The sequence below is a fragment of the Heterodontus francisci genome, chromosome 12 (assembly GCF_036365525.1).
Source record: "Heterodontus francisci isolate sHetFra1 chromosome 12, sHetFra1.hap1, whole genome shotgun sequence".
Lineage (NCBI taxonomy): Eukaryota > Metazoa > Chordata > Chondrichthyes > Heterodontiformes > Heterodontidae > Heterodontus > Heterodontus francisci.
This window is the reverse complement of record NC_090382.1, coordinates 61,137,630-61,165,401: the sequence shown is the minus strand read 5'-3', so window position 1 is coordinate 61,165,401 and position 27,772 is coordinate 61,137,630. Positions and strand designations below refer to the sequence as shown.

The following is a 27,772-nucleotide window of genomic DNA, read 5'->3' as shown; positions in this document are numbered from 1 at the left end:
CTCTGGAAGCCATGACTGTATTTTATGGTCCTCAGGCAGTTAATTGCCTGAGGTTGTGGCTCCTGCCCCTCTGAGACAGGATGTCCCACCTCCAAGAGGCACTGGCCAATCAGAAGATCAGTAACTCTTCAGACTCAGCAGCACCACCAGGAGTGGTGGCCACTGCTGGGACTGCAGCAGTCACCATTAAGGAGCCCTGGAGTGCAGCTAAGTGGGGTCAGGGATCGCAGGGGCTAATCAGGCAGGCCCTGGCAAATGGTTGGAGATTCAATCGCGAGGGTGAGGGGAGGGGTCTTTCAGCAATGTCAGCACCTGCTTTGGTGTTGGGGGGTCCTCTGTCGGGTACAGGGCGCCGGATCAGAAGGGACCCCACCTCCACCGTGGCCACAGGGAGGCCGCTAGCTTTTACTAGACACCTTCCACCTGTGGCGAAGTGCCCATCTGCTACTGGTGAAATACTAGTGGTGGTGGGAAGAGGCCCTTAAGTGGCCATTAATTAGCTACTTAAGGGCAACAAATGAACTCCGGATGGGCAGACCTCCCCCACCGCTAGTAAAATACCAGTGGAAGGGGATAGGTGACGGGCGCAGTGCCCCTGCCATCCCACCAGATTTTACGCCTCTCTCTGCCTCCCAATCACCAACCTAAAATTCCAGCCTACATGGCTGGTCCATTTAGATTTCTGGTCAATGGTAACCCCCAGGACATTGACCTTTGTTGAATGTAATATACATCTCTGTTCCATGCTTTTTCACCTTTCTGCGGAAACAGGTATGGGTACCTCAGGGTGAGGAAGCCAACAACACAAATATTACTTCCAGCTTGTTCTTCACATGCCTAGATCAAAGCAATCATCAGTCATTTTACAAAAACCAAATACAGCAGATACTGGAAATACTCAGGTCTGGCAGCCTCTGTGGAGAGAGAAACAGAGTTAATGTTTCAGGTTGATGACCCTTCATCAGAACTGTTCTGATGAAGGATCATTGACCTGAAACATTAAATCATTCATTTACAATTGTAAATCTGTTAATCAATTTTTACCTTTCCAGACAGAGTTGACTGTGTCTTTTCCACACGTGAATTGCTTTTATTCTAACATTTTGAATTACATATGAATTTACTTGGTCCCCTGAAATACCCCAGGGGTTGAATTTAGTCCTGCCAGCGGGGCCTCCGGCACCGGGCTGAAAAGCTGAGGGGAAACCTCGCCTTAGCCTTTCGGAGCACCCCTCCTCACCCCCCATCCCGGCACAATTCAACAGCACTTGGGCAATTAAGGATGAGGATCCCACCTCCAAGAGTTGCCAGCCAATCAAAGGACCAGCAGCTCGGTAGTATTGGCAGCTCCACTGGGAAAGGTGGCCACTGCTAGTACTACAGGAGACCTGGGAGCAGGCCCAGCGCTGGAGCCCCAGACCAAAGGTGATGAGGCAGGGTCGCTGGGGCCATTCTGGCAGGCCCAGTGATGGAAGGGTGGATGATGACTATCAGGTTGGGGGGGGGCTGAGTTACTGAAGGGCCGGCCTTTGCTACTGGGGGCCTTCCGTGGGCCCTTTCTGGGCCACAGATGGCTGATGGAGGAGGCCCCTCTCCCCCAGCCCGCAGGGAGGCGGCCTTGTTCTACTGGCTAGTGATTGGCCACATAAGGCCCTCAATTGGCCTCTGGGCAGGAAGGTCGCCTTCGGCCTTTCCCGCCCCCAGTTTAATGGTGCGACGGGAAGGTGACAGTTCCCCCTTGTCCCCTTACTTCCTTCACAATTCTGTGGGTGGCACCCCCCCCCCCACCACCCCCCAATCTCCAGGGGACCCATTACATTCCGCTCATGTGCATCCACAAAGTTTTCATCCAGCTAACCTTACAAAGAAGGGAGATAATTAACATGTAATGACTCCCTCCAGGAGATGGGTAGGGTTTCTAGGTCTTACTAATGTATAAATATCTACTTGTATATTATTTGAACCCAAGCACCCAAACAAATAACTGCAACCCTGAATTTTCATGGGGTGTGGTTCTACCATTATTCTGCCATAACTTAATTTGGACTTCACTCCACCCCCAAGAAACAGTACAAAACAGCTGAAAAGTGACATTTAAGCCATTTCTTTGAGATTCCAAAAAAGTTACAGCGAGAGATTGAAGAACCCCTACAAAATTTAAAATAGGAAGTAAGACAAAGCTTTACCAACTCATCTACCATATCTTGTAAAATGAGCCAATGTATAAGCCTGCCAAAAGGTGGTTTGTTTTCAGTAAAATTCTGGAAGATATGTAGTATTGAAATAACATCAGTGCATATAATTAATTCTTGGAAAGCTTGTAGAAAATGTATTTAATCATACAGACATATATAAGTTGTCTATTCACCACTGATCTCAGTACAGCCTGAACAAAACCTTCTAAAACATCAAAATTGTATGTTTTGCTGCAGGTTACACCGGGTGGTAAGGCAGACCTAGCGAATGTCGGACTAGGAGATACTGTGCTATCCATCAATGGTGAAAATACTGAAGGAATGACTCATCTGGAAGCACAGAACAAAATCAAATCCTGTGTAGGATTCCTGGCACTTTCCCTCGGGAAGTAAGTTTAAAGAAGAACATGGATCAGGGAATGTGACTTGTAACCTTTGTAAATATAGTAGTGTTTATGTAAGAATGGTTGATGCATACCCTGCCTCATAGTGTAATCCTGTGGCCTGCCTGCAAACTGAGATAATTATAATTTGATGTGGAGTATGCCATGTGGTATATTATGATGAATGATTCAGTTATTTTATATTTATAGTTGAAAACAAAGATCGTTTGTTTTCCTGTGCTGAAAATGTGGAGGAGTTATAAGATAGTACATTGCATGAACTGGATAACTCACATCCTTCCTTTTCCATTGAATTCGGACCAAATTGATTGGAGGGTGGGAAGGGGGCATGCATTACTTATTGGATATTTTTATGCTTCATAATTTATCCTTATTTCAGCGTTGTTAAAGGCAAATATTTTTAAGTATCAGGATATTTACAGATGTTTTTATGCTTGCGTGGTGTGTTCTACAGCAATGCTGTAAAAATCACTCTCTAAATCTGTTGTTTTGTCCTTGTAATGGTAAAACAGCAGGGTTGAAGTTAGTGGGGGAAAAAATATTCATGTTGCTTTCTTCCTATGTGCCACAAGATCTCCAGTACCTCATTTTGGAACTGAAGTGATTTTGAAGTTATTTATATTTCTTTTCTGTGCTGAACTTTTTGAAGGCACTAAATGTTACACAACTTGGTATTAAAATGAAAGATAATATGATTTAAATGGCCCAATTTTTTTAAGGGGGTGAATGGAACAGAGCCCTGGGAGTGTTTGTGCACAAATTTTTTGAAGATGGCACACAGAAAGAAAAGGATCCTTGACTCTATCATGATAGAGGCATAGAGTACTAAAGCAAGGAAGTTTTGCCAAACCTTTTAAAACACTGGTTAGGCCTCAGCTTGAAGATTGTGTTCAATGCTGGGCACCACACTTTAGGAAGGATTTCAAGGCCTTGGAGAAGGTGCGAAAGAAATTTATTAGAATGGTACCTGGGATGAGAGAATTCATTTATGTGGAGAGCCTGGAGAAGCTGGGTTGTTGCCCTTAAAGCAGAGAAGATTAAGAGGAGATTTGATAGTTGTGTTCAAAATCATGAATGGTTTTGATAGTTTCTCCTTATCTACTCTGTTTCCAGTTTCTGTTTCAGCCTTTGTGGTAGAAAGGTCAGTAACCAGAGGACACAGATTTGTGATTGGGAAAAGAACCAGAACTGACATGAGGATTTTTTTTTTCCCCTCAGAGAATTGTTATGATGTGGAATGCACTGTCTGAAAAGATGATGGAAGCAGATTAAATAGTAACATTCAAAAGAAAATTTGATAAATAGTTGAAGGGGAAAAAATTACAAAGCTATGGGGAAAGAGTGGCGAAGTGCGATTAATTGGATAGCTCTAACAAAGAGCCAACACAGACACGATGGGCTGAATGGCCTCCTGTGCTGTCATTCTATGATCTTATATGTAAAAAAAAAAAGTCTTAAAAACTGAACACTAGCTCATATATGGGAAATGCTCCAGGTTGAAGCAGCTCAACACACTGGCATTGATAATTCTGCCTAAAAGCCTTTCAAATGAGGCAACAATGAGAAGCAGTGAATCTTGGTGCTGGCCATATCCACATATTTGGCCTGGGCTCTTTTTGTTAATCAGTCATAGTTTAAGGGCAATGGAATGGTATAGTTGAAGTTAGTGTTTGGCGCCTCTACCTTTTCAGAAGTCCAGAAAAATATATATTTTTTTTGTTGCATATGCCTTTATCAACTTGCTATTTATTTAGCTCTTATATGCACTATATAAATGAGGGATGATATTCCTCTTGTTTAAATAGTTTCACACATCACTGAATCTACAACCTTCTGATTTTTGAGGCAACAGAAGTGTTAGGCATGATCAAGGAAACCAAGTTTCTTGGAGACGCCTTTATCAAAACAAGCAATTTGGGGGTTCCATTTACGATCTGAGGAGACGGAACAATAATATTGGAGAATTAGAGAATTAAAGTCATAAAAGGAAAATGATGGTAGCTTATGACTGTTAAAATTGTTTGAAGAATTGAAAGGTGCAAGATTTTCATTTACCCATTGAAGGGCATGGAGGAGATCAAGATCTAATAATTCAGCCATCTTATAATGAAAATAGAGGTTTCAAGCATATTCTGTGTAGTAAATTTAGAAAGGCGTGTTGGAAATCAGAAAAAAGGCCAAATATATAGCTAGATAATGTGACTGAATGGGCAGGTGTAACATCAGAAGCTGGTGTAATACCCATTGTGGATATCAAAGTTCGGAATGTATTGGCTGCATACTTCCAGAAGGGAGAGGCCATTTATATACACTGACGAGCTCGTAAGCTAATTTTGTGTGGAGTAGAAAGGTGAAATGAGAGTGGATTAAGGTGCTGAGGTGTTGCTGAGGGCGATATTGGTCATGGCTATTTGGGCAAGATTCCTCCCAAGGCGTTCGTGCCTCAGGAAAAGAGAACAGAAACTTTGGGGAGAAAGAATAACTTCAGAAGTTAAATATGTCTCCAGAAAACCCAGCTGCTAATTCTGTGAGGTGTGAAAATTGTTTGCCTTAATCCATATTCCTGCCTTTTTTTGGTATTCTTGAAACAAAGTTGAACAATTTATTTCAAATTTCTGATCTACTGCCTGATAGTTACATTGATAAAATGTATAACGCTCTGAGATTGAAAATTTCAATTTTGAGAGGAGAGGCAACTGAATTGAATTGTAATCAACCACTGATGATGCTGAATTGCACATCTGGGGACTGGAGACAGTGACAAAATGTAAAGTGTGGTATAGCACATCTTTTGAGATTTGTAACATACATGGGTGGAACCTGGGAACATTTTAGTTTAGTTTAGAGATACAGCACTGAAACAGGCCCTTCGGCCCACCGAGTCTGTGCCGACCATCAACCACCCATTTATGCTAATCCTACGCTAATCCCATATTCCTACCACATCCTCACCTGTCCCTATAATCCCCTACCACCTACCTATACTATGGGCAATTTATAATGGCCAATTTACCTATCAACCTGCAAGTCTTTTGGCTGTGGGAGGAAACCGGAGCACCCGGAGGAAACCCACACAGACACAGGGAGAACTTGCAAACTCCACACAGGCAGTCCCCAGAATTGAACCCGGGTCGCTGGAGCTGTGAGGCTGCGGTGTTAACCACTGCACCACTGTGCAAATTGCTTAACCAAGCGTTTTGGTCGTGGTTTTGTTTAAATTGATTTATCTTGCAAACATCTCCCACATTTTTGGGTTAATGGAGCATTTCAAATAATCCTCTTTTCATGTTTAATAGCAATTTCTAACAGAAAACTAAAATTGCAATTCAGCAATTTCTGGCCAAGCTACTAAAATGATATGTTTAAATATGAAACATTTGTTTTTTTGAGGAAAATGCATTGAAAATTAGGTATTTGAAAGGTAATTTTAACCTACTTAGTCAAAGTGTTTTTCAGACTGGATCAGTGCTTTTGGGGAAATAACATTAGCCCAGCATTTCACCCACAGTCACAAGTTTGGAACTGATTCTGAAAATAAATTGTGCTTGTTCTACTATGAACACGTGCTGAGTAATTCCAACTTTAGTTTAATGCTTCAATAATGATACTAAAACTGTAAGCTACACTGTGGAGGTATTGTAGCATATTTATGTGATGAGGTGATTGCCATTGTTGTACAGAACACAAGGGACTTATTTCCAAGGTGTTTTCTCACTTTTGGAAAAAAACCCGAAATGGCCAAAAGTGAAAGCCCAATGTAGATTTGCAGGGAAGACCTGAAAGTTGGTTGTCTTTATTGCCTGTTAGAGGTTGTAGAACTCTTTTATATATCAAATATATCATAGAATACAGTTTAAGAACAAATCATTGTGATGCAACTTACAGTGCAGTTTCACTTTTTCCCAAACATTTACCTGGACTGTTCTCCTACAGATGGATGATATGGGGTATTGATGTATAGATATCAGAAGCCCTCAGTAATTTGTTGAAATTACCATTCTAAATTTGGGCATGTGAACAGGAAGTATAGGTGATTGGTTTGACCATGGAGACCACTGCAATCAAACTCTCTTTTGTCTTAATGTGCTGGCTATTGATTTTGTTTTGCCATCCTCTTCTTTCCCCGCTCCCTTCCCAGTCTGGGTCACTCAAGGCCAATTATAGCACTGTCCCAGCTGACAACAGACTGGAGATGGTCTTTGTAGTGCAATATCATCCCACATTTACTAATTCAGCCATCAGAATCATAGCTTAGAAACTAAATAATTTCATTTTATTCAGCCAATTGAAATTCATTTTTTTCCAGTTCCTAAAACATCAGTTCAAAGTATTGTAAAGAATTATCAGTGCACAAAATAGAAGAGAATGTATCCTTTATTGAAGAGAATGCTATTTAAGGAATTATTGACACAAACTTTAAATTTTATATAGTTCTTATTTAATTGCTTCTTTGAAATGTGTTCAATTTATCTTTTGGAAACACTCGTAGAGTCATAGAGTTATACAACACAGAATCAGGCCCATCGTGTCTGTGTCGTTCATCAACCACCTAACTGTTCCAATCCCATTTTACAGCACTTGGCTCGTAGCCTTGTATGCTATGGTGTTTCAAGTGCTCATCTAAATACTTAAATGTTGTGAGGGTTCCTGCCTCTACCACCCCTTCAGGCAGTGCATTCCAGATTCCAACCACCCTGTGGGTGAAAATGTTTTTTCTGAAGTCCCCTCTAAACCTCCTTCCCCTTACTTTAAATCTATGCCCCCTGGTTACTGACCCCTCCGCTAAGGGAAAATGTTTCTTCCTATCTAACCTATCAATGCCCCTCATAGTTTTATATACCTCAATCATATCTCCACTCCGCCTTCTCTGCTCTAAGGAAAACAACCCTAGCCTTTTCAGTCTCTCTCTTCATAGCTGAAATGCTCCAGCCCAGGCAATATCCTGGTGAATCTCCTCTGCACCCTCTCCAGTGCAATCACATCCTTCCTATAGTGTGGTGCCCAGAACTGTACACAGTACTCCAGCTGTGGCCTAACTAGCGTTTTATACAGCTCCATCATAACCTCCCTGCTCTTATATTCTATGCCTCGGCTAATAAAGGCAAGTATCCCATATGCCTTCCGAACCACCTTATCTACCTGTGCTGCTGCCTTCAGTGATCTATGGACAAGTGCACCAAGGTCCCTCTGTACTTCCTAGGGTCCTACCATCCATTGTATATTCCCTTGCCTTGTTAGTCCTCCCAAAATGCATCACCTCACACTTCTCAGGATTAAATTTCAATTGCCACAGCTCCGCCCATCTATATTGCCCTTTAATCTAAGGCTTTCCTCCTCACTATTTATGACACCACTAAACCTCTTCCTCCTATCCATTGTTTAATTGTCCACCACCATTCACGACTGGATGTGGCAGGACTGCAGAGCTTAGATCTGATCCATTGGTTGTGGGATTGCTTAGTCCTGTCTATTGCATGCTGCTTTCGCTGTTTGGCATGCAAGTAGTCCTGTGTTGTAGCTTCACCAGGCTGACACCTCATTTTTAGGTATGCCTGGTGCTGCTCCTGTCATGCCCTCCTGCAATCTTCACCGAACCAGGGTTGATCCCTGGCTTGATGGTAATGGTAGAGTAGGGGATATGCCAGGCCATGAGGTTACAAATTGTGTTTGAGTACAATTCTGCTGCTGCTGATGGCCCACAGCGCCTCATGGATGCCCAGTTTTGAATTGCTAGATCTGTTCAAAATCCATCCGATTTAGCATGGTTGTAATGCCACACAACATGATGGTGGGTACTTTCAGTGCGAAGGCAGGACCTTTTCTCCACTAGGACTGTGCGGTCATCGCTCCTATCAATACTGTCATGGACAGATGCATCTGTGGCAGGAAGATTGGTGAGGATGAGGTCAAGTATGTTTTTCCCTCTTGTTGGCTCCCTCACCATCTTGCAGACCCAGTCTAGCAGCTATGTCCTTGAGAACTCGTCCTGTAGCGGTGCTACCGAGCCACTCTTGGTAATGGACATTGAAGTCCCTCACCCAGAGTACATTTTGTGCCCTTGTTGCCCTCATCTGTCGGGGGGGGGGGGGGGGAGAGGTGGGGAGTAGGTGGTAATCAATAGGAGGTTTCCTTGCCCATGTTTGACCTAATGCCATGAGACTTCATGGGGTCCGGAGTCAATGTTGAGGACTCCTAGGACAACTCCCTCCCGACTATATACCACTGTGCTGCCACCTCTGGTGTCCTGCTGGTGGGACAGAACATGCCCAGGGATGGTGATGACGGTGTCGGGTACATTGTCTGTCTGTCTGTAAGGTATGCTTCTGTGAGTATGACTATGTCAGGCTGTTGCTTGACTAACCTGTGGGACAACTCTCCCAATTTCTAGATTGCCCTTGAGTATTTGCGTAAACTTTGGGGTTTGAATTGTATGGAAGCAACACATGTCTGTTTAATATTTTCGGATGGTTTTCTCTGTGGCTTCTTACAAATAAATGGTGAAAACAATTTATTGGAAACTCATGAGTGCTGACAAATCTGAAAACTGGACTGGACTGACATGCCAAATGACCTTATGAGTGTAATACTGTAGGTGGAGAGGCTGAAAAAAAAGAGAAGGAAGAGAACAAAGGCGGTGAGAAAGGCAGGAGAACCAAGAGAAAGCATCTTAGAGGTTGTTAAGTATATCCAGAGTGTAAAAACATCCATTTATATTCTGCATGCCAAGCCATAAGATGCGAAAGTTGAGTTTTTCCAGAATTACTATCCTATTAATGTATCACTAGGATGTTAACAATTGTGGCCGGAATTTTACAGTGGGGGGGGGGGGGAACCCTGTCCACTGGCCAATAAGTCGTTGACGAGCCCGCCTCCACTGGACCTGGGGTTCCAGACCAGATTTTATGATCCCCAGGCCCTTAATTAGTTTTGGGTGGGACCTTCACCTCATTAAGTCAGGAAGTCCCGCCTAATGGAGCTGCTGGCCGATCAGCAGGCTGACAGCTCTTCATCCCAGCAGTGCCACTGGAGCGTGGTGGCCACTGCTGGGACTACACCCAGCTTCAGGATGAAGATGAAAGAAGGCTCTGGAAAACAGGTAAGTGTCCCCAGCGAGGCCCTAAAAAATCAATTGGGTCCTAGCGAGGCAAGGGGGGGTCCTTTTAGAGGGCAGGCGGGGTGCGTGTTGTGCGTTGGGACCGGTTGGGGCTTTGGGGGCGGCCCTCCGTGGGGCACAAAGTGCCCGATCAGGAGGGTCCCCCACCAGCCCGCATAAAGGCCACCTTGTTTCATCAGGTGGGCTTTCTGAGGCTTCAGCTGCCCGCCTGCCAACCGTAACATACCCATGGCAGTGAGTGGAGGCCCTTCAGTGGCAGTTAATTGCCTCTTAAGGGCCTTGATTGGCCTGGGGCAAGTGGGCCATTTCTCGCCGCTGCAGCCCCACTTAAATTGGCAGAGGAGGTGGGAGCAGGTCAGGAAGGGCTCCCCCAGCCTCCCACTCCATTTTACACCCTGACACCAGCCCGCTCTTTTTGGGGGTGTAAAATTCTGGCCTGTGTGAAGTAGACAGCTTTATGTATTGTAGAATCAATGTTAAATTAGAATAGACATTGGTAGACTATAACTATAACCAAATATATCTGCCTGTCAATTCAAGATTTTTCAGAGGTATAGTTATTGCCTATCACTCCCAGAAAGTAATGCTTTCTTTACCCAGTCCAGGTGCCTAAATAAATCTTAGTGTAATACATTTTGCCATTCATTTATCTTTGCTATTGGTTTAGATTGCATTTTTATAGAATAAGCCAAGAAATGTATAAAATGCAACGCTAAATTGTAGCTGTCCTTCTGTATCAAAATTCACTTGAATGGCAAGAGTCCTTCCAGAATGTTCCACTTCATGAATAGTTTCTTTTGCCTGGATGTTTTGAGTTCTGTTATTAAAACTAAAAATAAATAGAGCTGGCCCACCCCAAGTCGTTCTCCTCCCATGAGTCCCACCCTAGTTGATCGTTTTCTCCTCCACCCTGTACTCAGCACTCACTATAGTTGCCAAATATACTTACAAGAGATCAGCTTGTGTATATAGTATAGATCAGTTGTGTTTTGAAGATTACTCTGGAAGAAAAAAGTTTCTATATTCCGCAAGTTGAGATCTGCCTTGTTTCTGATCAATTTGCGTTGCTTTCATTACTGAATTTGCACCCCCCCCACCTCCCCCCCAATCCCCAGGGAAGCCACTTTGATGTAAAGTCATTTTCCATCATTACAGAGAAGTACAAGATGGGTTGGGTTCAAAATTAAGTCCTAGTATTCTCCGTACAGCCAGTGTTTAAAAAAAAAAAGTTGTACGTTTCTGTATTCTGTGAGTTGTGATCTGCCTTGTTCAGTGTCCTCTCTAGTGACTGATGTCTCTGTAAACCTTGGTCTTTTTAGACCAGAATGGGCTTCAACAAAGAGTGGAAGGCATTTATATCATAGGAAATGTTATTATAGAACTTGAGACTAATTTATTGTTTTAATTTTTATTATTAATCTCCTTTTCAGTCTTGTGTTCTCAACATAACGGGTAAGCAATATGTTGGCCAAAAGGATTTTTAAAAAAAAACTAGTGTAGTGAGTTTTGCTGACTGGTCATTCAAAATTGGCTATTTTCATACATCCTTTGTAGTTCTTCATTGGAATTTATTTACTCTCTTTTTCCCATGTTTTGTTTGCATTTCCTCTTGGTTCAGTGTAATTTGTCACTGTTTTAGGAATAAAGATTGGACCAATAATGTACAAGTATGATGATGCAGGTGATGCACCAAGTGTGCATGCAATGTGGATTGCATTTGTACATGCAAAGTAAGTCATATTTACACCTGATTGTTTGTTTGTTTTTTTCTGTCTGTCCACCAGCCACTCTGGCCATTGTCTACCCTGGCACTGGTGTCAATAACTACTCCTCTGCTTCAAATCTTGGACTTAGTCACTCCCAGTTGCCAGATAACATGAAATTTGTCTTGCTCGTTCCCTATTTTAATTGTGACTTTATATCCTGCTCTCCTCCCTGACCCTGTGCTCCATTATTCACCATTTATTTTGCTTCATTCCTCTGTCTTGCATTATATGTGAGCAATACCATAAGGAACCACTATTTAGATAAACAACTTTGAATGATTTATGCATTGTAATGTCTTACATTAGATGTTCTTTCATTCAAACCAAAAATCCTTAAAATGTGTCTTTTAGGAACTTTTGTTCTTTTGCTCTTTTTTAAAGTAAAAGGCAATTCAGCCACTCTCCAGTTTAATTTCCAGTGGTTGAAATAGGGTTCATGTTCGACCAAAAATTTGGTAATAAGGTTAGCTTGAATTATTAGACCAGACATTTGATAACAGACACAAATCTGTTCTGTACTTTTCAGGAAGGGTTGGTACATTTTTATGGACTTGGTACATAATGTTGAAAGACTTCCAAAAACAATAAAGGAAAAAATGGGGGGAAAAGGTCCAGATTTGTTGAATTTGGATGTTGAACCATTTTGTATGGCTAAAGAAATAACTCGAGGAGTCTTGAAGCTGTGGTGTTTTTTGTTTTTGTTTTTTAAAAAAAAACAATTCTAATATGGCTTTTAATATTTGTGTTATGTCCTTTCATAAAGCCTTTTTAGCTGCCTGTGGCTTTATAGCCTTCTATTTAAAGGCAGATTTGATAACCCCACCTAAACTACAAAAGGATATTTACCACCCTAATGTGTATAGAACCATAAAATAGATCAATTCCTTTTTGATAGAATTGCATAAATGGTGACTGTACTTCTGACTTCAGTAGAGCAACATTTAAAGAGAATATCTTCCTTGTCTCCCAATTAGAGTTTTCCTTTTAAGAGTTTTAAAATTAACTAAAGCTTATTCTGTTCACATTTTCTTTTGCCTATCTTTGTTTCAGTCCTGAATTAGGTAGTGATGCAAGTTTGGCATTTAGTGTTATAGTAAAGGAATATGCAAGAAAATGCCAGTGGAGGCTAACGCCACCTTCCAGCACCACTCCAGGAACATGTAAGGGTGGGAGGCAGGAAAGAAAGTTGTGAAGAAATTGGAAAGATGTCTCTACTGTTTTACTGAAAGTATGCGCCGCTTGCTGATTGGCCAAGTGTGTCATGGTCAACAGCAATTTGCATTTATAAAAAAAGAGAGAACTTGAATTTATATAGTGCGTTTCACAATCCTGGGACATTTAAACATGCTTTTCAGATAATGAAGTACTTTTGAAGCATAGTCACTGTTGCAATTTTGAAAACGTGACAGCCAGTTTGTGCAGAGCAGGTCCCACACACGGCAATGAAATAAGGATCAGACAATCTGTTTGTGATGCTGGTTCATGAATAAATATTGGATCAATATGGAGAACTCCCCTGTTGTTTTTCAAAACAGTACTATGGGATCTTCTACATCCATCTGAGAAGTCAAATGGAGCCTCAGTTTAATCTCTAGTCCAGAGACGGCACCTCTGACAGTGCAGCACTCCCTCAGTACTGCACTGGAGTGTCAGCCTATAGATTTTGTGCTCAAGTCTTTGGAGTGGAGCTTGGACCCATGACCTTAGCATATCAGACAAAATTTGAAACTTAGTGAAATAAAGGCTACTTAGAAATGTAACCAAAAGCTTGCTCAGAGAGGTTTTAAGGAGTGACTTCAAAGGAAGAGAGGGGAGGTTTAAGGAGGGAATTCGGAGCTTATGTTTTTTGGGAATTAAAAGAATGACTGCCAAAGTTGGTGCAAAGGAAATCTGGAATGTGCAGTATATGAGCTCTCTGAACTCGGCCATAGACGTGTGTGGCCGAGAGAGGGTAACTATAAGGTTAACTATAAAGGTTGCAATTGACTAAGTGTGTAACTTTCTTTTGAGCTCCATGGAGCTACAGGGGAAGAATTGAATGTTATACTGTTAGTTACTAAATAGCAACTAATATAAAACATTACATTTGGATGGGGTAATTCAACTTTGGGATGCACTATGACTAGTTTAGCACCATTGCCTACTTATAGGCAGAAAATGGTTGTTGCCAAGTTTAATGGGCTGATTTAAAGGATTAAATTGCTTGAAATAAACACATTTGTAACTTGTACACCAGCAATTTCAATATTAACATGAATACTATAAAGATCCTATGGAACTAGGGTGTATTAGTGCCTGCAATTCTCTGGTTCTATTGTGGTAATGTCTGGAAGAATTCACTAATTGGAGAATGTAGCACATGAGGCTGCATCCAAACTGAAGAATATAATGACTAAAGTTAAAATATCTGGTCTTTTAAAAACTGTTGTGTTGAAGTTGGAGACAGTATATCTTTCTGATGTCTTCTGTAGGGTAGTGGAACAGACAGCTAGATGGCACATAGAATTTAATGTGGAGAAATGGGAGATAATGCACTTTTGTGGGTGGGGTGGGTGGGGAGGGAAGCATGAAGTGGGAGTATAATTGTTATAGATGCTGGGGAGCTTTGGAGGAATATAGACTTGGGTGTAAATACATATGTTTTTGAAAGTGTGACTGTATTTAGCTGAAGCCGTACCCCTATGCCCCATTATAGGAAGGACATTTAAAACTATACAGAGCATATATAATTCTCAAAAGTTGCAATAAAACAACAGAGGAATTACTTTCTTTCCTGCTGCATCTGAAAATCTGTTTGCAGTGTTGGGAGACCCTTCAACAAGCACACTTGAAAGATATTCATGTTTTGAGAGTTGGGGTTGTTGCCAGTTTTGTAGGTGGAGATTTATTGAGGCAGAGGGTTTGATGGTCGTAAAATTTTGGGGAGATTTGGGCATATTTTCCTGACATGCATAACTCAGTTACACCCAGATTATGCATGTCTTTGCATGAAAATATGTAGGAAACAAGACCTCTGTTTTGAGCTGATGGAATGCAAGTGTGTTTTGGTTATATTACGCCTGTCTTTTCCCCTTTAAAATGTCATAATAGAGGAAGGAAAGAAAGGGGCAGAAAGTCCTTATTAATTTCACATATTAATTGTAAATTGAAGCCTTTTAAACTGTTTGAACTATTGATAATTGGTTTTGACTTGTTCCTAGAGTCACAACTATTGACACCAATTTGTGAGCAGAGGTCTCTGATTCATGTTCTTGTTAACAAACTTGGCAGTTCTTAGCCTGGCTGTTAAATAGAGCATGACATGTTGGCACGTTAACAAAATGCTCTAGTACTATTTGGGAGTATCTAGCATGTCTAAACCAGTTGGACCCTGCTAGAAATGTAGCTCCTGCCAGCTGACTAAGAGGTGACATTCATTGGAGAAGTACATAGTTTAGCCCATACTAATGGACAATCTCATTTACCATTCAAAGTGAGGCAAGTGACTGATCTGTAATCTATCTTATCCTTGCTCCAAATTTCATTTTTTGTTTGGCTGTATCCTCCAAATTCTGGGTTTCCCTGTTTTGATACACTGGTCAGTTTTCCAATGCATGGTCCAATGCATGGACCACCTCCAGGCGCGTATCCATTGTCTCTCGAGATAAGGAGGCCCAAAAGAAAAGAAAGAAAGAAAAGGTCATTAATATATAGTCTACTACTTCAATACTGTACATACAATTCAAATTGCTTTTTCATTTTAGTTCAAAATAAGTGTTCACAATTTTATTGGATTTAATCAAATGAATTACTTCCTCAATCATTACACTGCCAGCAGTGGGCTAGGTTCTTTAAAGAACATTTTACTGTCTGTATAGTAATACAAAAAATAGGCCTAATACAATAATGAACCATAAAATAAAAGTTATCTTTCTTTATATATTACTGCTAAAAACATACATTTTCAATAGGAAAATAATTAAGTACTCCTTTTGATGTGTTTTTCTACTTTCCCTAGTTTTAGCATTTTTTTTTAAAGCTTTCAACTTTTTTTAGATCTTTGAAATGTTCTGTTCTTTTAAAAATCCTTTAAAATATTGTCTGTTTTCCATTGTCACTGGAACTGACCTCTATTCCTAAAATTAACTAAATATGATGTGCATATTGATCTGTTGAGCTGGTTTTCAGCCAGTCAAATTTAATGGCTTTTTCTCACTTCATTTATGTGATCAGGTCTACTAGGTCAGTATAATGAGGAAAGGTATGGCATCAAACTAGGGGGGACTTGTTAAGATGCCTATTTCTGACTTTTTTTTAAAGCAGAAATCCTTTAAGTAATGTTAAAATACTGAGTAGAACATTGATGAAAAATGCAGTTAACCTACTGTAAAAAGATTTTAAATCAATTATGTAATTGGGCAGACAAATGGTAAATGACATACAATCGTAGAAGCAAAGAAGGTGACCATTCAGCCAATCATGCCTATGCTGTCTCTTTGAAAGAGCGATCCAATTTGTTCCATTCCTTACTTCTTTCTCCATATAATTAATACCAACCCAATGCAAAATGTTAATATTGATAAAATAAGCAGCAGGTATCCAGTGAAGGAAGTAGAACTAGCACAGGAAAACTTTGATGGGGAGCTTGGAGTGATGGTTGCCTTATCGCTTTCATTGTTCGGACAACTGTGAAAAATTGATTTAAAAAAGTTAGTAGAAGTTGGCATACAAACACAGTAGTGCAACAATATATACATTTTTAATCAGATCATTCAGCATCTAGAAAGAGAAAAAAAATAATGTTTCCGGGTGTATCTAGAACAGAAAACCAAATGATAAGGTAAAATAGAAAAAGAGGAGAATTTGCAGCTAGCCCAATCATGCAGCAGAAGTTAATAGATTGAATGAACTGTAACCTGCTTGACAGAAAACTGTTGGATGTTGTAACCGAGGCACTGGAGAGACATTAAAAAATAGAAAACATGCAACAGTTGAGAGTGAAAAGACATTAGACAGGCCCATATAAAGAGTGAAAAAATTGGGTATTCAGTTGAGTTTGTTTGGTCTTTGCAATGTAGAGGAGGTTGCATTATGAGCAGTCAATATATTAACTTTAACTGCAACAGGAACAGGGAAAAAGGGATGGAATTTTAAATCATGGATATCCAGGTAGTTGTGGGTGTTGGTCTGCCTGCAATGAGTGACTATGGGATGTAAGTCTAGAGAAGGTATGCTGAGGCTTTACAATGCACTGAGTATTGCATATCATTTGAGTTGTTAAATTTCTAAAGGAGTATGTGTTAGAAAGAATGCAGAGAAATTAGAATGATCCCAAATGTAAGCAACGGGGAAGAATAAGCTCTGCATTCTGGAGAAATGGTTAAGGGGGAAAGAAACCTCAGAGATTAAACAACGTAGAGATGAGCTTAGAATATTACTCAAAACTATCCAGACCAGTAGCACAAACAATTTAATGAAAATGTCTTTATTCAAATGGAATAATCTACTAGGTAAAGCGGAGGAGGCAGGCATCAAGAATTTAAAAAAAAAAAATGCAATTGATTTGCCAGGCTGGGAACACTGGAGATAGGACTTTGATTGGACTTCTCTCATTATATTTTTCTCCCTGTATTGTCTGTTTTTTGGCCTTGTATTCAATGCTCTTTTATAAGCTGAAGCTTTCTTTTATACCTTTTGTCACTGAGCATTAACAAATGATCTTGCCAATGGCGCTACAGGGGTCACCACAATTTATATGCATTCAGTCATGCAGAAATAGATTGCTGCATCTTCGATCAGTTGTTTTAGGCCGCTTAAAAATAATGATCCGGAGTAGAGATGTATCTTGTTCATTGACAAGCCTGTAAAACACTAATTGCAACAGAAACCAGCTTAAAACATAGCAAGATTTGCCCATGGTCTGTTTCCTGTTTATAGCATTGCACACATTAAGTTTCCTGATAAGTTATCTTGGTGTTGGGGCAGAGTATATGTTGCATAAGTTTTACACTGTCACTCCATCGATCATTTTACAGTTTCCTTGGCAGTATTTATTTTTATTTTCTGGAGTTATATATTCTTCTGGTGGGGTTCTTGCTAAATTTAAACTGCTAAAATATACTGACCGAGAAAAGAATACCAAGATAAATGGAGCCATACGGGCAAATCTTTCTTCTAAAAAGAGTAAAAGATGATCAATAGCTTGAAAGCTGATTGGCCTAAACCTAAAAAAAAATCCTTGAATATTGGCCTTGTGCTGTGTTAAGTCGTTAGACTGAGATGCACTGGGACACAGGCTTGTCATAATTTAAGCTGTGCCTGTTGAATCACATTTTTATTTGCTGGTGACTAAACCTCAAGGCCGCAAAATTCAGCTTTGTAACACCCAGTTTTTAACACTGAGTGTCACTTTGCTTCAAAAATGACAGACACATGCTCCTGGTGCTAGCCGCACTAGATAGCATTTTGGTGAGGCTGTGAGACCGAAATCAGGAAGTGTCCGCTTGGTGTAGACAAATCATGACCTCAATCAATACGTAACACTGGCGTCAGTGTTGCCATTTTGGAGCTCAATGCTCCAGTTAATGTCATCTCTTCAACAAGCACAGATGAACACACATTCATCAACAGGAAGGAACCCTGCCAACTGGCACTATTTAAAGGGAGCATTAACTGCTGGTTAGTTGCTGATTGATTTCTGTTGGCCCTTTGTGATTATAGAATCGTTTAGTTTATATACTTTAAAAAAAAAAAAAAAAAATTGCTGAAGTCTACAGGAAATGGTGTGATATGTGTTACAGGGCTTTGCCCTGACTTCAAAGATTCTGAACAAACCACTCTCTCGCAGACATTGGTGCATTATTAGGCATCCACTTGGCTGAAAAAAAGACAGGAAGAATGAGCAGAGGCGACAGAGCAGGAAAAGCTGCTGCAAGAGAGAGAAGGAGGCAAAGGACTCTCAGGAGGCTATATTCACCCAAGGTGTTCAGAGAGCAAGTCTCTTACCTGCACCTTAGCAAGGAACAGTGTGTGATGCATCTCCGCTTCACTAAGGACATCGTCACTGAAACCTGCCACCTGTTGCAGCCTCAACTAAAGCCTTGGAAAGCACAAGGACGGCATTGCCAGTGGCTGTCAAGGTGACCGTGGCCATGAACTTTTATGTATCTGGCCTTTTCCAGTTTGAAGCAGGCTATATTTGCAACATCAGCCAGTTTGCGTCCACTGTTGCATAAGTCACTGAGCCTCTGTATTCCACTGGGGCTGAATACATTTCTTTCTCGCCAGAAAGAAGCCAGTGGAATGAGCATATGGAAGAGGAGGCCTCAACCAGTCCCTTTCTGGATGGGCTGGCCATGATTAACACATTCGAGTGTGATACCACTAAACGCAACTGCAAATGCAATCGCAGCAGCTGGTGGAATTTAAATTCAATTAATTAATAAATCTGCAATAAAAAGCTAGCCTCAGTACTGGTGACCATGAAACTACCGGATTGTCGTAAAACTCCATCTGGTTCACCTAATTCCCTCAAGGGAGGGAAATCTGCTGTCCTTGCCCGGTCTGGCCTGCATGTGACTTCAGACCCATAGCAAGGTGGTTGACTCATGCTGCCCTCTGAAATGGCCTGGCAAGCCACTCAGTTGCATTACTGCTACAGAAAAGTTTAAAAAAAAAACAGCCCGGCATCAACCTAGGCACTGGAAATAACAAAGGCACACTCTGCCCAGTCAGCCCTGCAGAGTCCTCCTCACTAACATTTGGGACCTATGCCAAAATTGAGAGAGCTGTCCCGCAGACTAGCCAAGCAACAGCCTGAAAGTCATACTGTCAGAATCATTCCTTACAGCTAATGTCTCTCCATCACCATCCCTGGGCAGGACAGACCCACCTGAGGTGGTGGCACAGCGGTATACAATCAGCAGGGAGTGGCCATAGGAGTCTTCGACATTGACTGTGGATCCCATGAGTTCTCATGGCATTAGGTCACAACAAGGGCAAGGAAACCACCTGCTAATTACTCCCACCCACCCTCCCTCAGCTGATGCATCAGTACTCCTCCGTGTTGAACACCGCTTGGAAGAAGCATTGAGGGTAGCAAGGGCACAGAATGTACTCTGGGTGGGAGGCTTCAATGTCTATCATCAAGAGTGGCTCAGTAGCACCATTACTGACCGAGTTGACTGAGCCCTGAAGGACATAGCTGCTGGCCTGGCTCTGTGGCAGGTGGTGAGGGAACCAAAAAGCAACAAAAACCTACTTAAACTTATCCTCACCAGTCTATCACAGATGCAAAATCCATGATGGTATTGGTAGGACTGACCACCACACAGTCCTTGTGGAGACAAAGTCTCGTCTTCACAATGAGCATACCCTCCATCACCACTGTGCTAAATGGGATCAACTCAGAACAGATCTAAAAGCTCAAAATGGCAGCAGCAGAATTGTACTCAACCACAATCTATAATCTCTCAGTCCAACATAACCCTCATTCTGCCATTACCATCAAGCCAGGGAATCGTCCCTAGTTCAGTGAAGGAGAGCTGCCAGGAGCAGTACCAGGCATACCTAAAAATGAGGTGCCAATCTGGTGAAGCTACAACACAAGACTACTTGCATGCCAAACAGTGGAAGCAGCATGCAATTGACAGTTAAGCGATCCCACAGCCAATGGATCAAATCAAAACTCTGCAGTCCTGCCACATCCAATCGTGAATGGTGAACTAACTGGAGGAGGAGGCTCCACAAATATCCCCAACCTCAATGATGAGGAGCCCAGCACATCAGTGCAAAAGACAAGGTGCAAGCACTTGCAACCATCTTCAGCCAGAAGTGTAGAGTAGATGATCCATCCCGGCCTCCTTCCTGAGGTCTCTGGCATCACAGATGTCAGTCTTCAGCCAATTCGATTCACTCCATCTGATATCAAGAAAGGGCTGAAGGCACTGGATACAGCAGGGGCTATGGGTCTGGACAACATCTCTGCTGTCATACTGAAGACTTGTACTCCAGAACTAGCCGTGCCTCTAGCTAAGTTGTTCCAGTACTGCTACAACCCTGGAATCTACCCAATAATGTGGCAAATTGCCCAGGTATGTCTTGTCCACTACAAGCAGGACAAATCCAATCCAGCCAATTACTGCCCCATCATACTACTTTCCATCATTAGTATAAGTGATGAAAGGTGTCATTGACAGTGCTATCAAGTGGCACTTGCTCAGCAATAACCTGCTCAGCAATAATCTGCTCGCCAATGCTCGGTTTGGGTTCTGTCAGGGCAACTTGGCTCCAGACCTCATTACAGCCTTGGTCCAAACATGGACAGAAGAGCTGAATTCCAGAGGTGAAGTGAGAATGACTGCTCTTGACATAAAGACAGCATTTGATTGAATGTGGCATCAAGGAGCCTAAGCAAAACTGAAGTCAATAGGAATTGGGCGGCGGGGGATGCGGGTGGGTGGGGGGGGGGGGTAAGTCTGTGGTAGCTGGAGTCCTACGTAGCACAAAAGAAGATGGTTGTGGTTGTTGGAGGCCAATAATCAATAATCCCCAGTACATCATCACTGCAGGAGTTCCTCAGGGTAGTATCCTAGGTCCAACTATCTTCAGCTGCTTCATCAATGACCTTTCCTCCATCTTAAGGTTAGAGTGGAGATGTTCACTTGTACTGAACACTCTGCATTCACAATTCCTCAGATACTGAAGCAGTTCATGCCTTCATGCAGGAAATCCTGGACAATATTCAGGTTTGGGTTAATAAGCGACAAATAACATTTACGCCACACAAGTGCCTGACAATGATCATCTCCAACGAGAGAATCTAACCATCTCCCCTTGACATTAAATGGCACTACCATCACTGAATTCCCCCACTGTCAACATCCTGAGGTTCACCATTGACCAGAATTTTAACTAGACCAGCCATATAAATACTGTGGCTACAAGAGCAGGTCAGAGGCTGAGAATTCTGCGGTGAGTAACTCACCATCTGACTCCCCAAAGCCTGTCCACCATCTACAAAGTGCAAGGCAGGAGTGTCATAGAATAATCTCCACTTGTCTGGATGAGTGCAGCTCCAACAACACAAGAAGCTCAACACCATCCAGGACCGATCAGTCATCTTTGGCACCCTGTCCACCACCTTAAACATTGACTGCTCCATCACCAGCACACCATGGCAGTAGGGTGTACCATCTACAAGATGCACTGCAGCAAATTGCCAAGTCTGCTTCGACAGCAACTCCCAAACCCACGACCTCTACCACCTAGAAGGGCAAGAGCAGCAGATGCATGGGAACATCACCACCCAAAAATTTCCTCCAATCCACACACCATCCTGACTTGGAACTATATCACCGTTCCTTTATTGTCACTAGGTCAGAAACCTGGAACTCCCTCCTGAACAGCACTGTGGGTGTACTTACACCACATGGACTGCAGCAGTTCAAGATGATGGCTCACCACTGCCTTTTTCAGGTGAATTAGGGATGGACAACAAATGCTGGTCTTGCTAGCAATGCTCACATCCCATGAATGAATAAAGGAAAAATTCACCATTCACCAACGGTCCCACACCATGCCTTCCCTCTGTTACCGACCATTACAGTGTCTTGTTTGGCCGCAATGTTGAAATAAAAGCCATCACAAAATAAACATACCAAACAAAATTTATAAATAAAACCATGCCATATTGCATGCAAACACCAACTGATCACCCTTTTGCATTCCCTCAGTCCCTTTGCCTGCCCTATTGCTCCTATGCAGTGCTCCCCCAGTGGCTGCAGCACAGCTGGTGGAAGGCTGCCTGCTTTTAATGGGGGAGACTGCAGATTGCCTTGCAGGTCAACCTTGAGCACTAGAAGTCCCAGCTTCAGACTGCAATATCTCACCATGGGCAACAGCAGTCTGGGCTGATTAGCTGACAGGCAACAACAAGAGTGGCGGTGGTGGGAGAATGAATGCTGCCATCCTGATAGATGACAGCAGGTTCATACTCTGCAGAACTGCTGCCAGTCCACCAGGGCAGCATCTCAGCAATCCTAGTATTCTGTTGGAGGACAGATTGCTGGAATGCAAGCCCCTTTGAACACTGGTATCTGCACCTATGATTGGAGCAGTTTAAGCTTACAAGGCAGCAAGCTGAGCTTGCACTACAGAAGTCTGAGCTACCGCTGCAGCACCCAGACGTTGGGTGGTTTCTGCTTGTGTTGCAATGGAAGCTGAGACATCGGCCAACAAATATTGCATCATGGTTGGGTCTACAACTGTGTTCTTGTGGAGTTAGCCACCACTTGCACACTGCAAAGGATGTGTTCCAAGCTCTGTGCAAAGCTCTGTGCCAGGTTTGTACTGGACGCCTCCATGTTCCTTAGCATTGTCCGCAGACTTCCCAATGCATCATGCATTTCATTGTAATAGAAGCAGAAAGTGCTGGAAATACACAGTAGGTCTGGCAGCATCTGTGGAGAGAGAGAGAGTTAACTTTTCAGGTCTGTGACCTTTCATCAGAACATCATTTCATTGTGTTTACCTATCAGCCTTCTTCGGTAGACTGCCCCATCAAAGTCCTCATTTGCGTCCTCTGCAGCAGAGCTTGTGCCCTGGGGCTTGTGCTACCCTTGTCCTCTGCCCTGGCTGCAGTTCACTCATGCCCTATGTTTCACCATGTGCAGGTTCCACCTCTAAACTATCCTCAGAAGAGTGGGCAGTGTCTATATCTGAGCTGGTGGCCGTGAGAGTGAGTGATGGTGTTTTGTTTTCATCACAGTTTTCCTGCTCTTCCACCACTGTCTGGCCGGGTCTCAGTTCATGGGTATCTGAAAGGAGACAGGCACAAGGTTAGTGAGGGAAAGCAAGAACTGAATGCTTAGATGCTGTGCGGCTTATAAATCAAGAAATTTGATAGATGAGGTGGAAGTAGGTTGTGAGAAGCAGGATTAGGGATGGGCACACTGTCCTCTTTGGTTTCAGTCTGGTCACAACCTTAGTCATGGCTGCTCCAATGATGGTGACCACTGTCGTCTCTATGGTGGTAAGTACAAGCAGCCTATCCTCCACCAGTCAGGTGCTGCTGCCTCTGGTTGAATGCCACCTTGTTCTGCAAGAGAGAGGGAAATATGTTGCTGAGAGTGTTGTGATGTGTTTGGGTAATGCAGCTGTCATGGTGGAATAATTGGCACTGTGTGCAAGCTGTGAGATGTGGGTGCTAAGCAGTGCTAAGTGTATGAAGGTGAGTGGCAGCTATGAATTTTAGCTATGAGTTGTGTTGATCGAGATTGTTAGGTCAGTGATGTGGGTGTTGTGCATTGAGTAGTTTTATGGGGTTCATGGTGCAGTTGGTGGGATATGGCATTTGAAGATGCAATCACTTGCGTGATGTCATTAAACTTCTTGCGACTCTGCATTCAGGTTCTTAAAGCTAGACTCTCCAGGCTTTGCTCTGCATGGCTATCCGGTCCCACTTCCATCACAAAGTTTGTCTGGAGGGCCTCCTGGCCCCCATGGATTGGTGACATTTCTCTTCTCCACCTTCTGCATGAAGGTCTCCAGTACAGCAATGGAAAATCGCTCTCTGCAATGTTGTGCCTTTCTTGTGTCTTTCCCAGGTTAGAATCAGTTGTGGAATGACTTCCAGCACCTGCTACTGCCAAAATGCACCTTCCCTTGAAAGAGGTACATGTTGAATTTAAGTAGTGTAGGCTAGCTTGAACTCATGCTAGCCTCTCACAGTTTTGCACCCCCTGCTCAGATGTGCGGCTACTTAAATGCTTAGTATTGGCAGCACGCTGCAGTCATTTAAATGACGAAGTTTGTGCGCTGCCTGCATCAGAAACAATGGATGTGAGTTAGTTGCACAGCCCAATCCCTATGCCTGTTTTTGGGGGATGTTGAATTTCATGTCCCAAGTGTTTCAAAGGTGTTCTAGCAATAGTGGATCTGGAAATTGCTGATGGGAAAATTTATGTACCAAAGGGATGGAATTACTGTTTGAAGTTAGTCTGGGGAAATATTCCAAATAATTCTGATTCTGACTGTTCAGTGCCTTGCTGATATTTGGGATCCTGTTGTGATTGTGCCTTTCAGCTAACAATTTCTCCAGGAAGGGTTAGATATTTAAAATATGAACATGCTGCCTAGGCTCAATGGTAGTATTCCCAGCACTGAGCAAAAAGGTTTTGGGTTCAAACTCCATTCCAGTGATGGCAGATAATTTTGGCTGACATTTCAGTTTAGTGCTGAGGAAGATCTGTATTCTTGTAAGTGCTGTCTTTCAGATGAGACGTTATAATGGAGATAAGAATTTTTTTTCTCTGAGGGTCATTAGTCGATAAATTTCTCTTCCCCAGAAAGCAGTTGTGGCTGGGTCGTTGAATTTGTTCAAGGCTGAGTTAGATAGATTTTTGATAGACAAGGGAGTCAAAGGTTATGGGGAGGGCAGACAGGAAAGTAGATTTGAGACTACAACCAGATTGGCCATGATCTTATCGAATGGAGGAGCAGCTCCAAGGGCCAAATAGCCTACTCCTGCTCCGAAGTTGCTTCTAAGTCCTGTGCTATTAACAGAGGCCCTATCTATCTGTTCAGATGGCCTTAAAAGATCCTATATCATTATTTAAAAAAACAACAGGGTAGTTTTCCTGGTAACCTGCCCAAATTCATCCCTCAGCCAAGGCCATCAGAACAGATTAAATCTTCATTGCTGTTTTTGGGACCTTTCTGTGCCTACATAAGTGACTTTGTTTCAAAAAGTAATTATTTGGCTCCAAAGCACTAAGAAACCTGAAGGATTTGATGGGTCATTTATATGTACCATTGCTCTCACTTTCAAATAAAAAAATAATTGTTGTAGAGACTTCAGTACAACTTTATGATCAATTGCATTAATTGGGACTCTAACCCCAGATAAGTCATGCTAATTTGTGAACTGAAACCTTTCATAACCATTCATCATAAATATAACTTGAAATTTATTTTATATTCACAACACAGTCATCTCTGGGTCCCTATTGCAACCCAGAGGAGGGGGAGTACATGGACTGTTTTTAACTCTATTTAATAGCAGCAACAACACCAACTTGTATTTATATAGCACTTTTACATTAATATGTCCCAAAGCACTTCATGGAGCATTATAAAACAGAATTTGACACCTAGCCACGTAAAATATCAGGGCAAATGATCAAAAGCTTGGTCAAAGAGATATGTTTTAAGACATGTCTTAAAGGAGGAAGACTGGTGGAGAGGTTTAGGGAGGGAAATCCAGAGGTTAGGACCTGGGGATGCTCAAGTGGCCAGAGTAGGAGGAGTGCAGATATGAGTTTTATAGGGCTGGAGGAGATAAGAGATAGGGAGGGGGGCGAGGCCTTGGAAAGATTTGAAAACAAGGATGAGAATTTTAAAATCAAGGTATTGCTTAACCGGGAGCCAGTGCAGGTTTATCTTAATAGTGTTTAAGATTTAGTTTTAATAAATAGTTAATTTGTTGTTTAGTTTAGTTTAGAGATACAGCACTGAAACAGGCCCTTCGGCCCACCGAGTCTGTGCCGACCATCAACCACCCATTTATACTAATCCTACACTAATTCCATATTCCTACCACATCCCCACCTGTCCCTATATTTCCCTATCACCTACCTATACTAGGGGCAATTGCTAATGGCCAATTTACCTATCAACCTGCAAGTCTTTGGCATGTGGAAGGAAACCGGAGCACCCGGAGGAAACCCACGCAGACACAGGGAGAACTTGCAAACTCCACACAGGCAGTACCCAGAATTGAACCCGGGTCACTGGAGCTGTGAGGCTGAGGTGCTAACCACTGCGCCGCCAGGTGTCTAAAGATACCTAGTTTGGTCTGTTTTATTCTGGGGATTACTAGAGTGTTTAATTTGGCTGTTTTCTGGTTGGGTGGGAAAACATTAATAATACGCTGTGACCTGTGGAGTGATGGGATGGAATTGACAGTGCATTGCTCCCGCCTCAGTCATAACACTAAACATGGCTGGAATAGATTGGCTAATTTAGAGTTTCCTTGGTCAACCTTAAATTTCTCTGCTAGTTTTATGTATTTCCCTTGTTGTTTTGTGCCCCTCATGCTTCTGCAAGACATCATTTTGAAACACTGACTTACTGGGATTTGGTTTGTGTGAAATGCAGGTGCTCAACAATTTGTGTATGAGAGATTTGTAACAGGTCATTGTTTGTGATTAGCATCGCCCAGTTTCCTGAATAGTTTTTTGACAGTGTTGTTATATCAATTTCCCCCAGATTACCAAGAAAATCAGCATTGATTTAAATTCATTGCAGTATCTTTAGATTTATATTAGCTCATCCAACATTCTGTGGTATGGTATCTGTCAAATATCCTGTATTGTTGGGGCTTTTTTAAGGTACTCCTGAAAGAATCAAAAGATTGTGGGTTCATTTCCTCAGATTTTCTCACTGTACTCATTTGTTTGGACAAAATATATAAGTCAAGTCACTTCTGCCAATCCTGGTCTGAGAAAGGTTCCATGATGTATAGACAATACAGTGCACTGTGGTGTTACATCCTCTATAGTGTGTAATTTTCTAATCAATGTTAGCATATGTTTCAACACATTTACAAACAAATGAACATACGAATTAGGAGCAGGAGTAGGTCACTCAGCCCCTCGAGTTTGCTCCGCCACTCAAAGATCATGGCTGATCTGAATGTAACATTGACCCCACATTCCTGCCTACCTCTGATAACCTTTCACCGCCTTGCTTATCAAGAATCTATCTACCTCTGCCATAAAAATATTCAAAGACTCTGCTTCCACTGCCTTTTGAGGAAGAGCTTTAAAAGATTCCGACTTTCAGAGAAAAAGATTCTCCTCATCTCTATCTTAAATGGGCGACCCCTTATTTTTAAATAGTGTCCCCTAGTTCTAATTTCTGCCACAAAGGGAAACATCTTTTCCACATCCACACTGTCAAGACCTCTGAGGATCTTCTGTTTCAATCAGGTCGTGTCTTCCTCTTCTAAATACCAGCGGATACAAGCCTAGCCTGTCCAACCTTTCCTTATGAGATAACCTGCCCATTCCAGGTATTAGTCTAGTAAACCTTCTCTGAACTGCTTGCAACGCATTTACATCTTTCCTTAGCTTAGGAGATCAATACAGTACACAGTACTCCAGATGTGGTCTTACCAATGCCCTGTACAACTGAAGCATAACCTCCCTACTTTTATATTCAATTCCCCTCACAATAAATGATAACATTCTATTAGCTTTCCTAATTACTTGCTCAACCTGCATACTAACCTCTTGCGATTCATGCACGAGGACA

At 42.2% G+C, this 27,772-nt stretch overlaps 1 protein-coding gene across 5 annotated transcripts in view; it reads left to right on the top strand.

Moving 5' to 3' along the window:
• pdlim7 (PDZ and LIM domain 7) overlaps positions 1-27,772 on the top strand; it is a 164,920-nt gene that overhangs the window by 45,414 nt on the left and 91,734 nt on the right. For 3 of the 5 annotated variants that reach the window (XM_068043509.1, XM_068043513.1, XM_068043510.1), the window contains exon 2: positions 2,433-2,584. The exons of 1 other annotated variant lie outside the window; for it this stretch is intronic. In XM_068043509.1, coding sequence (XP_067899610.1) covers positions 2,433-2,584 — 152 coding nt within the window. Of the gene's footprint in view, positions 1-2,432; positions 2,585-18,116; positions 18,137-27,772 lie in introns of those variants that run through there. One more of the 5 variants, XM_068043512.1, reaches the window with a different exon arrangement.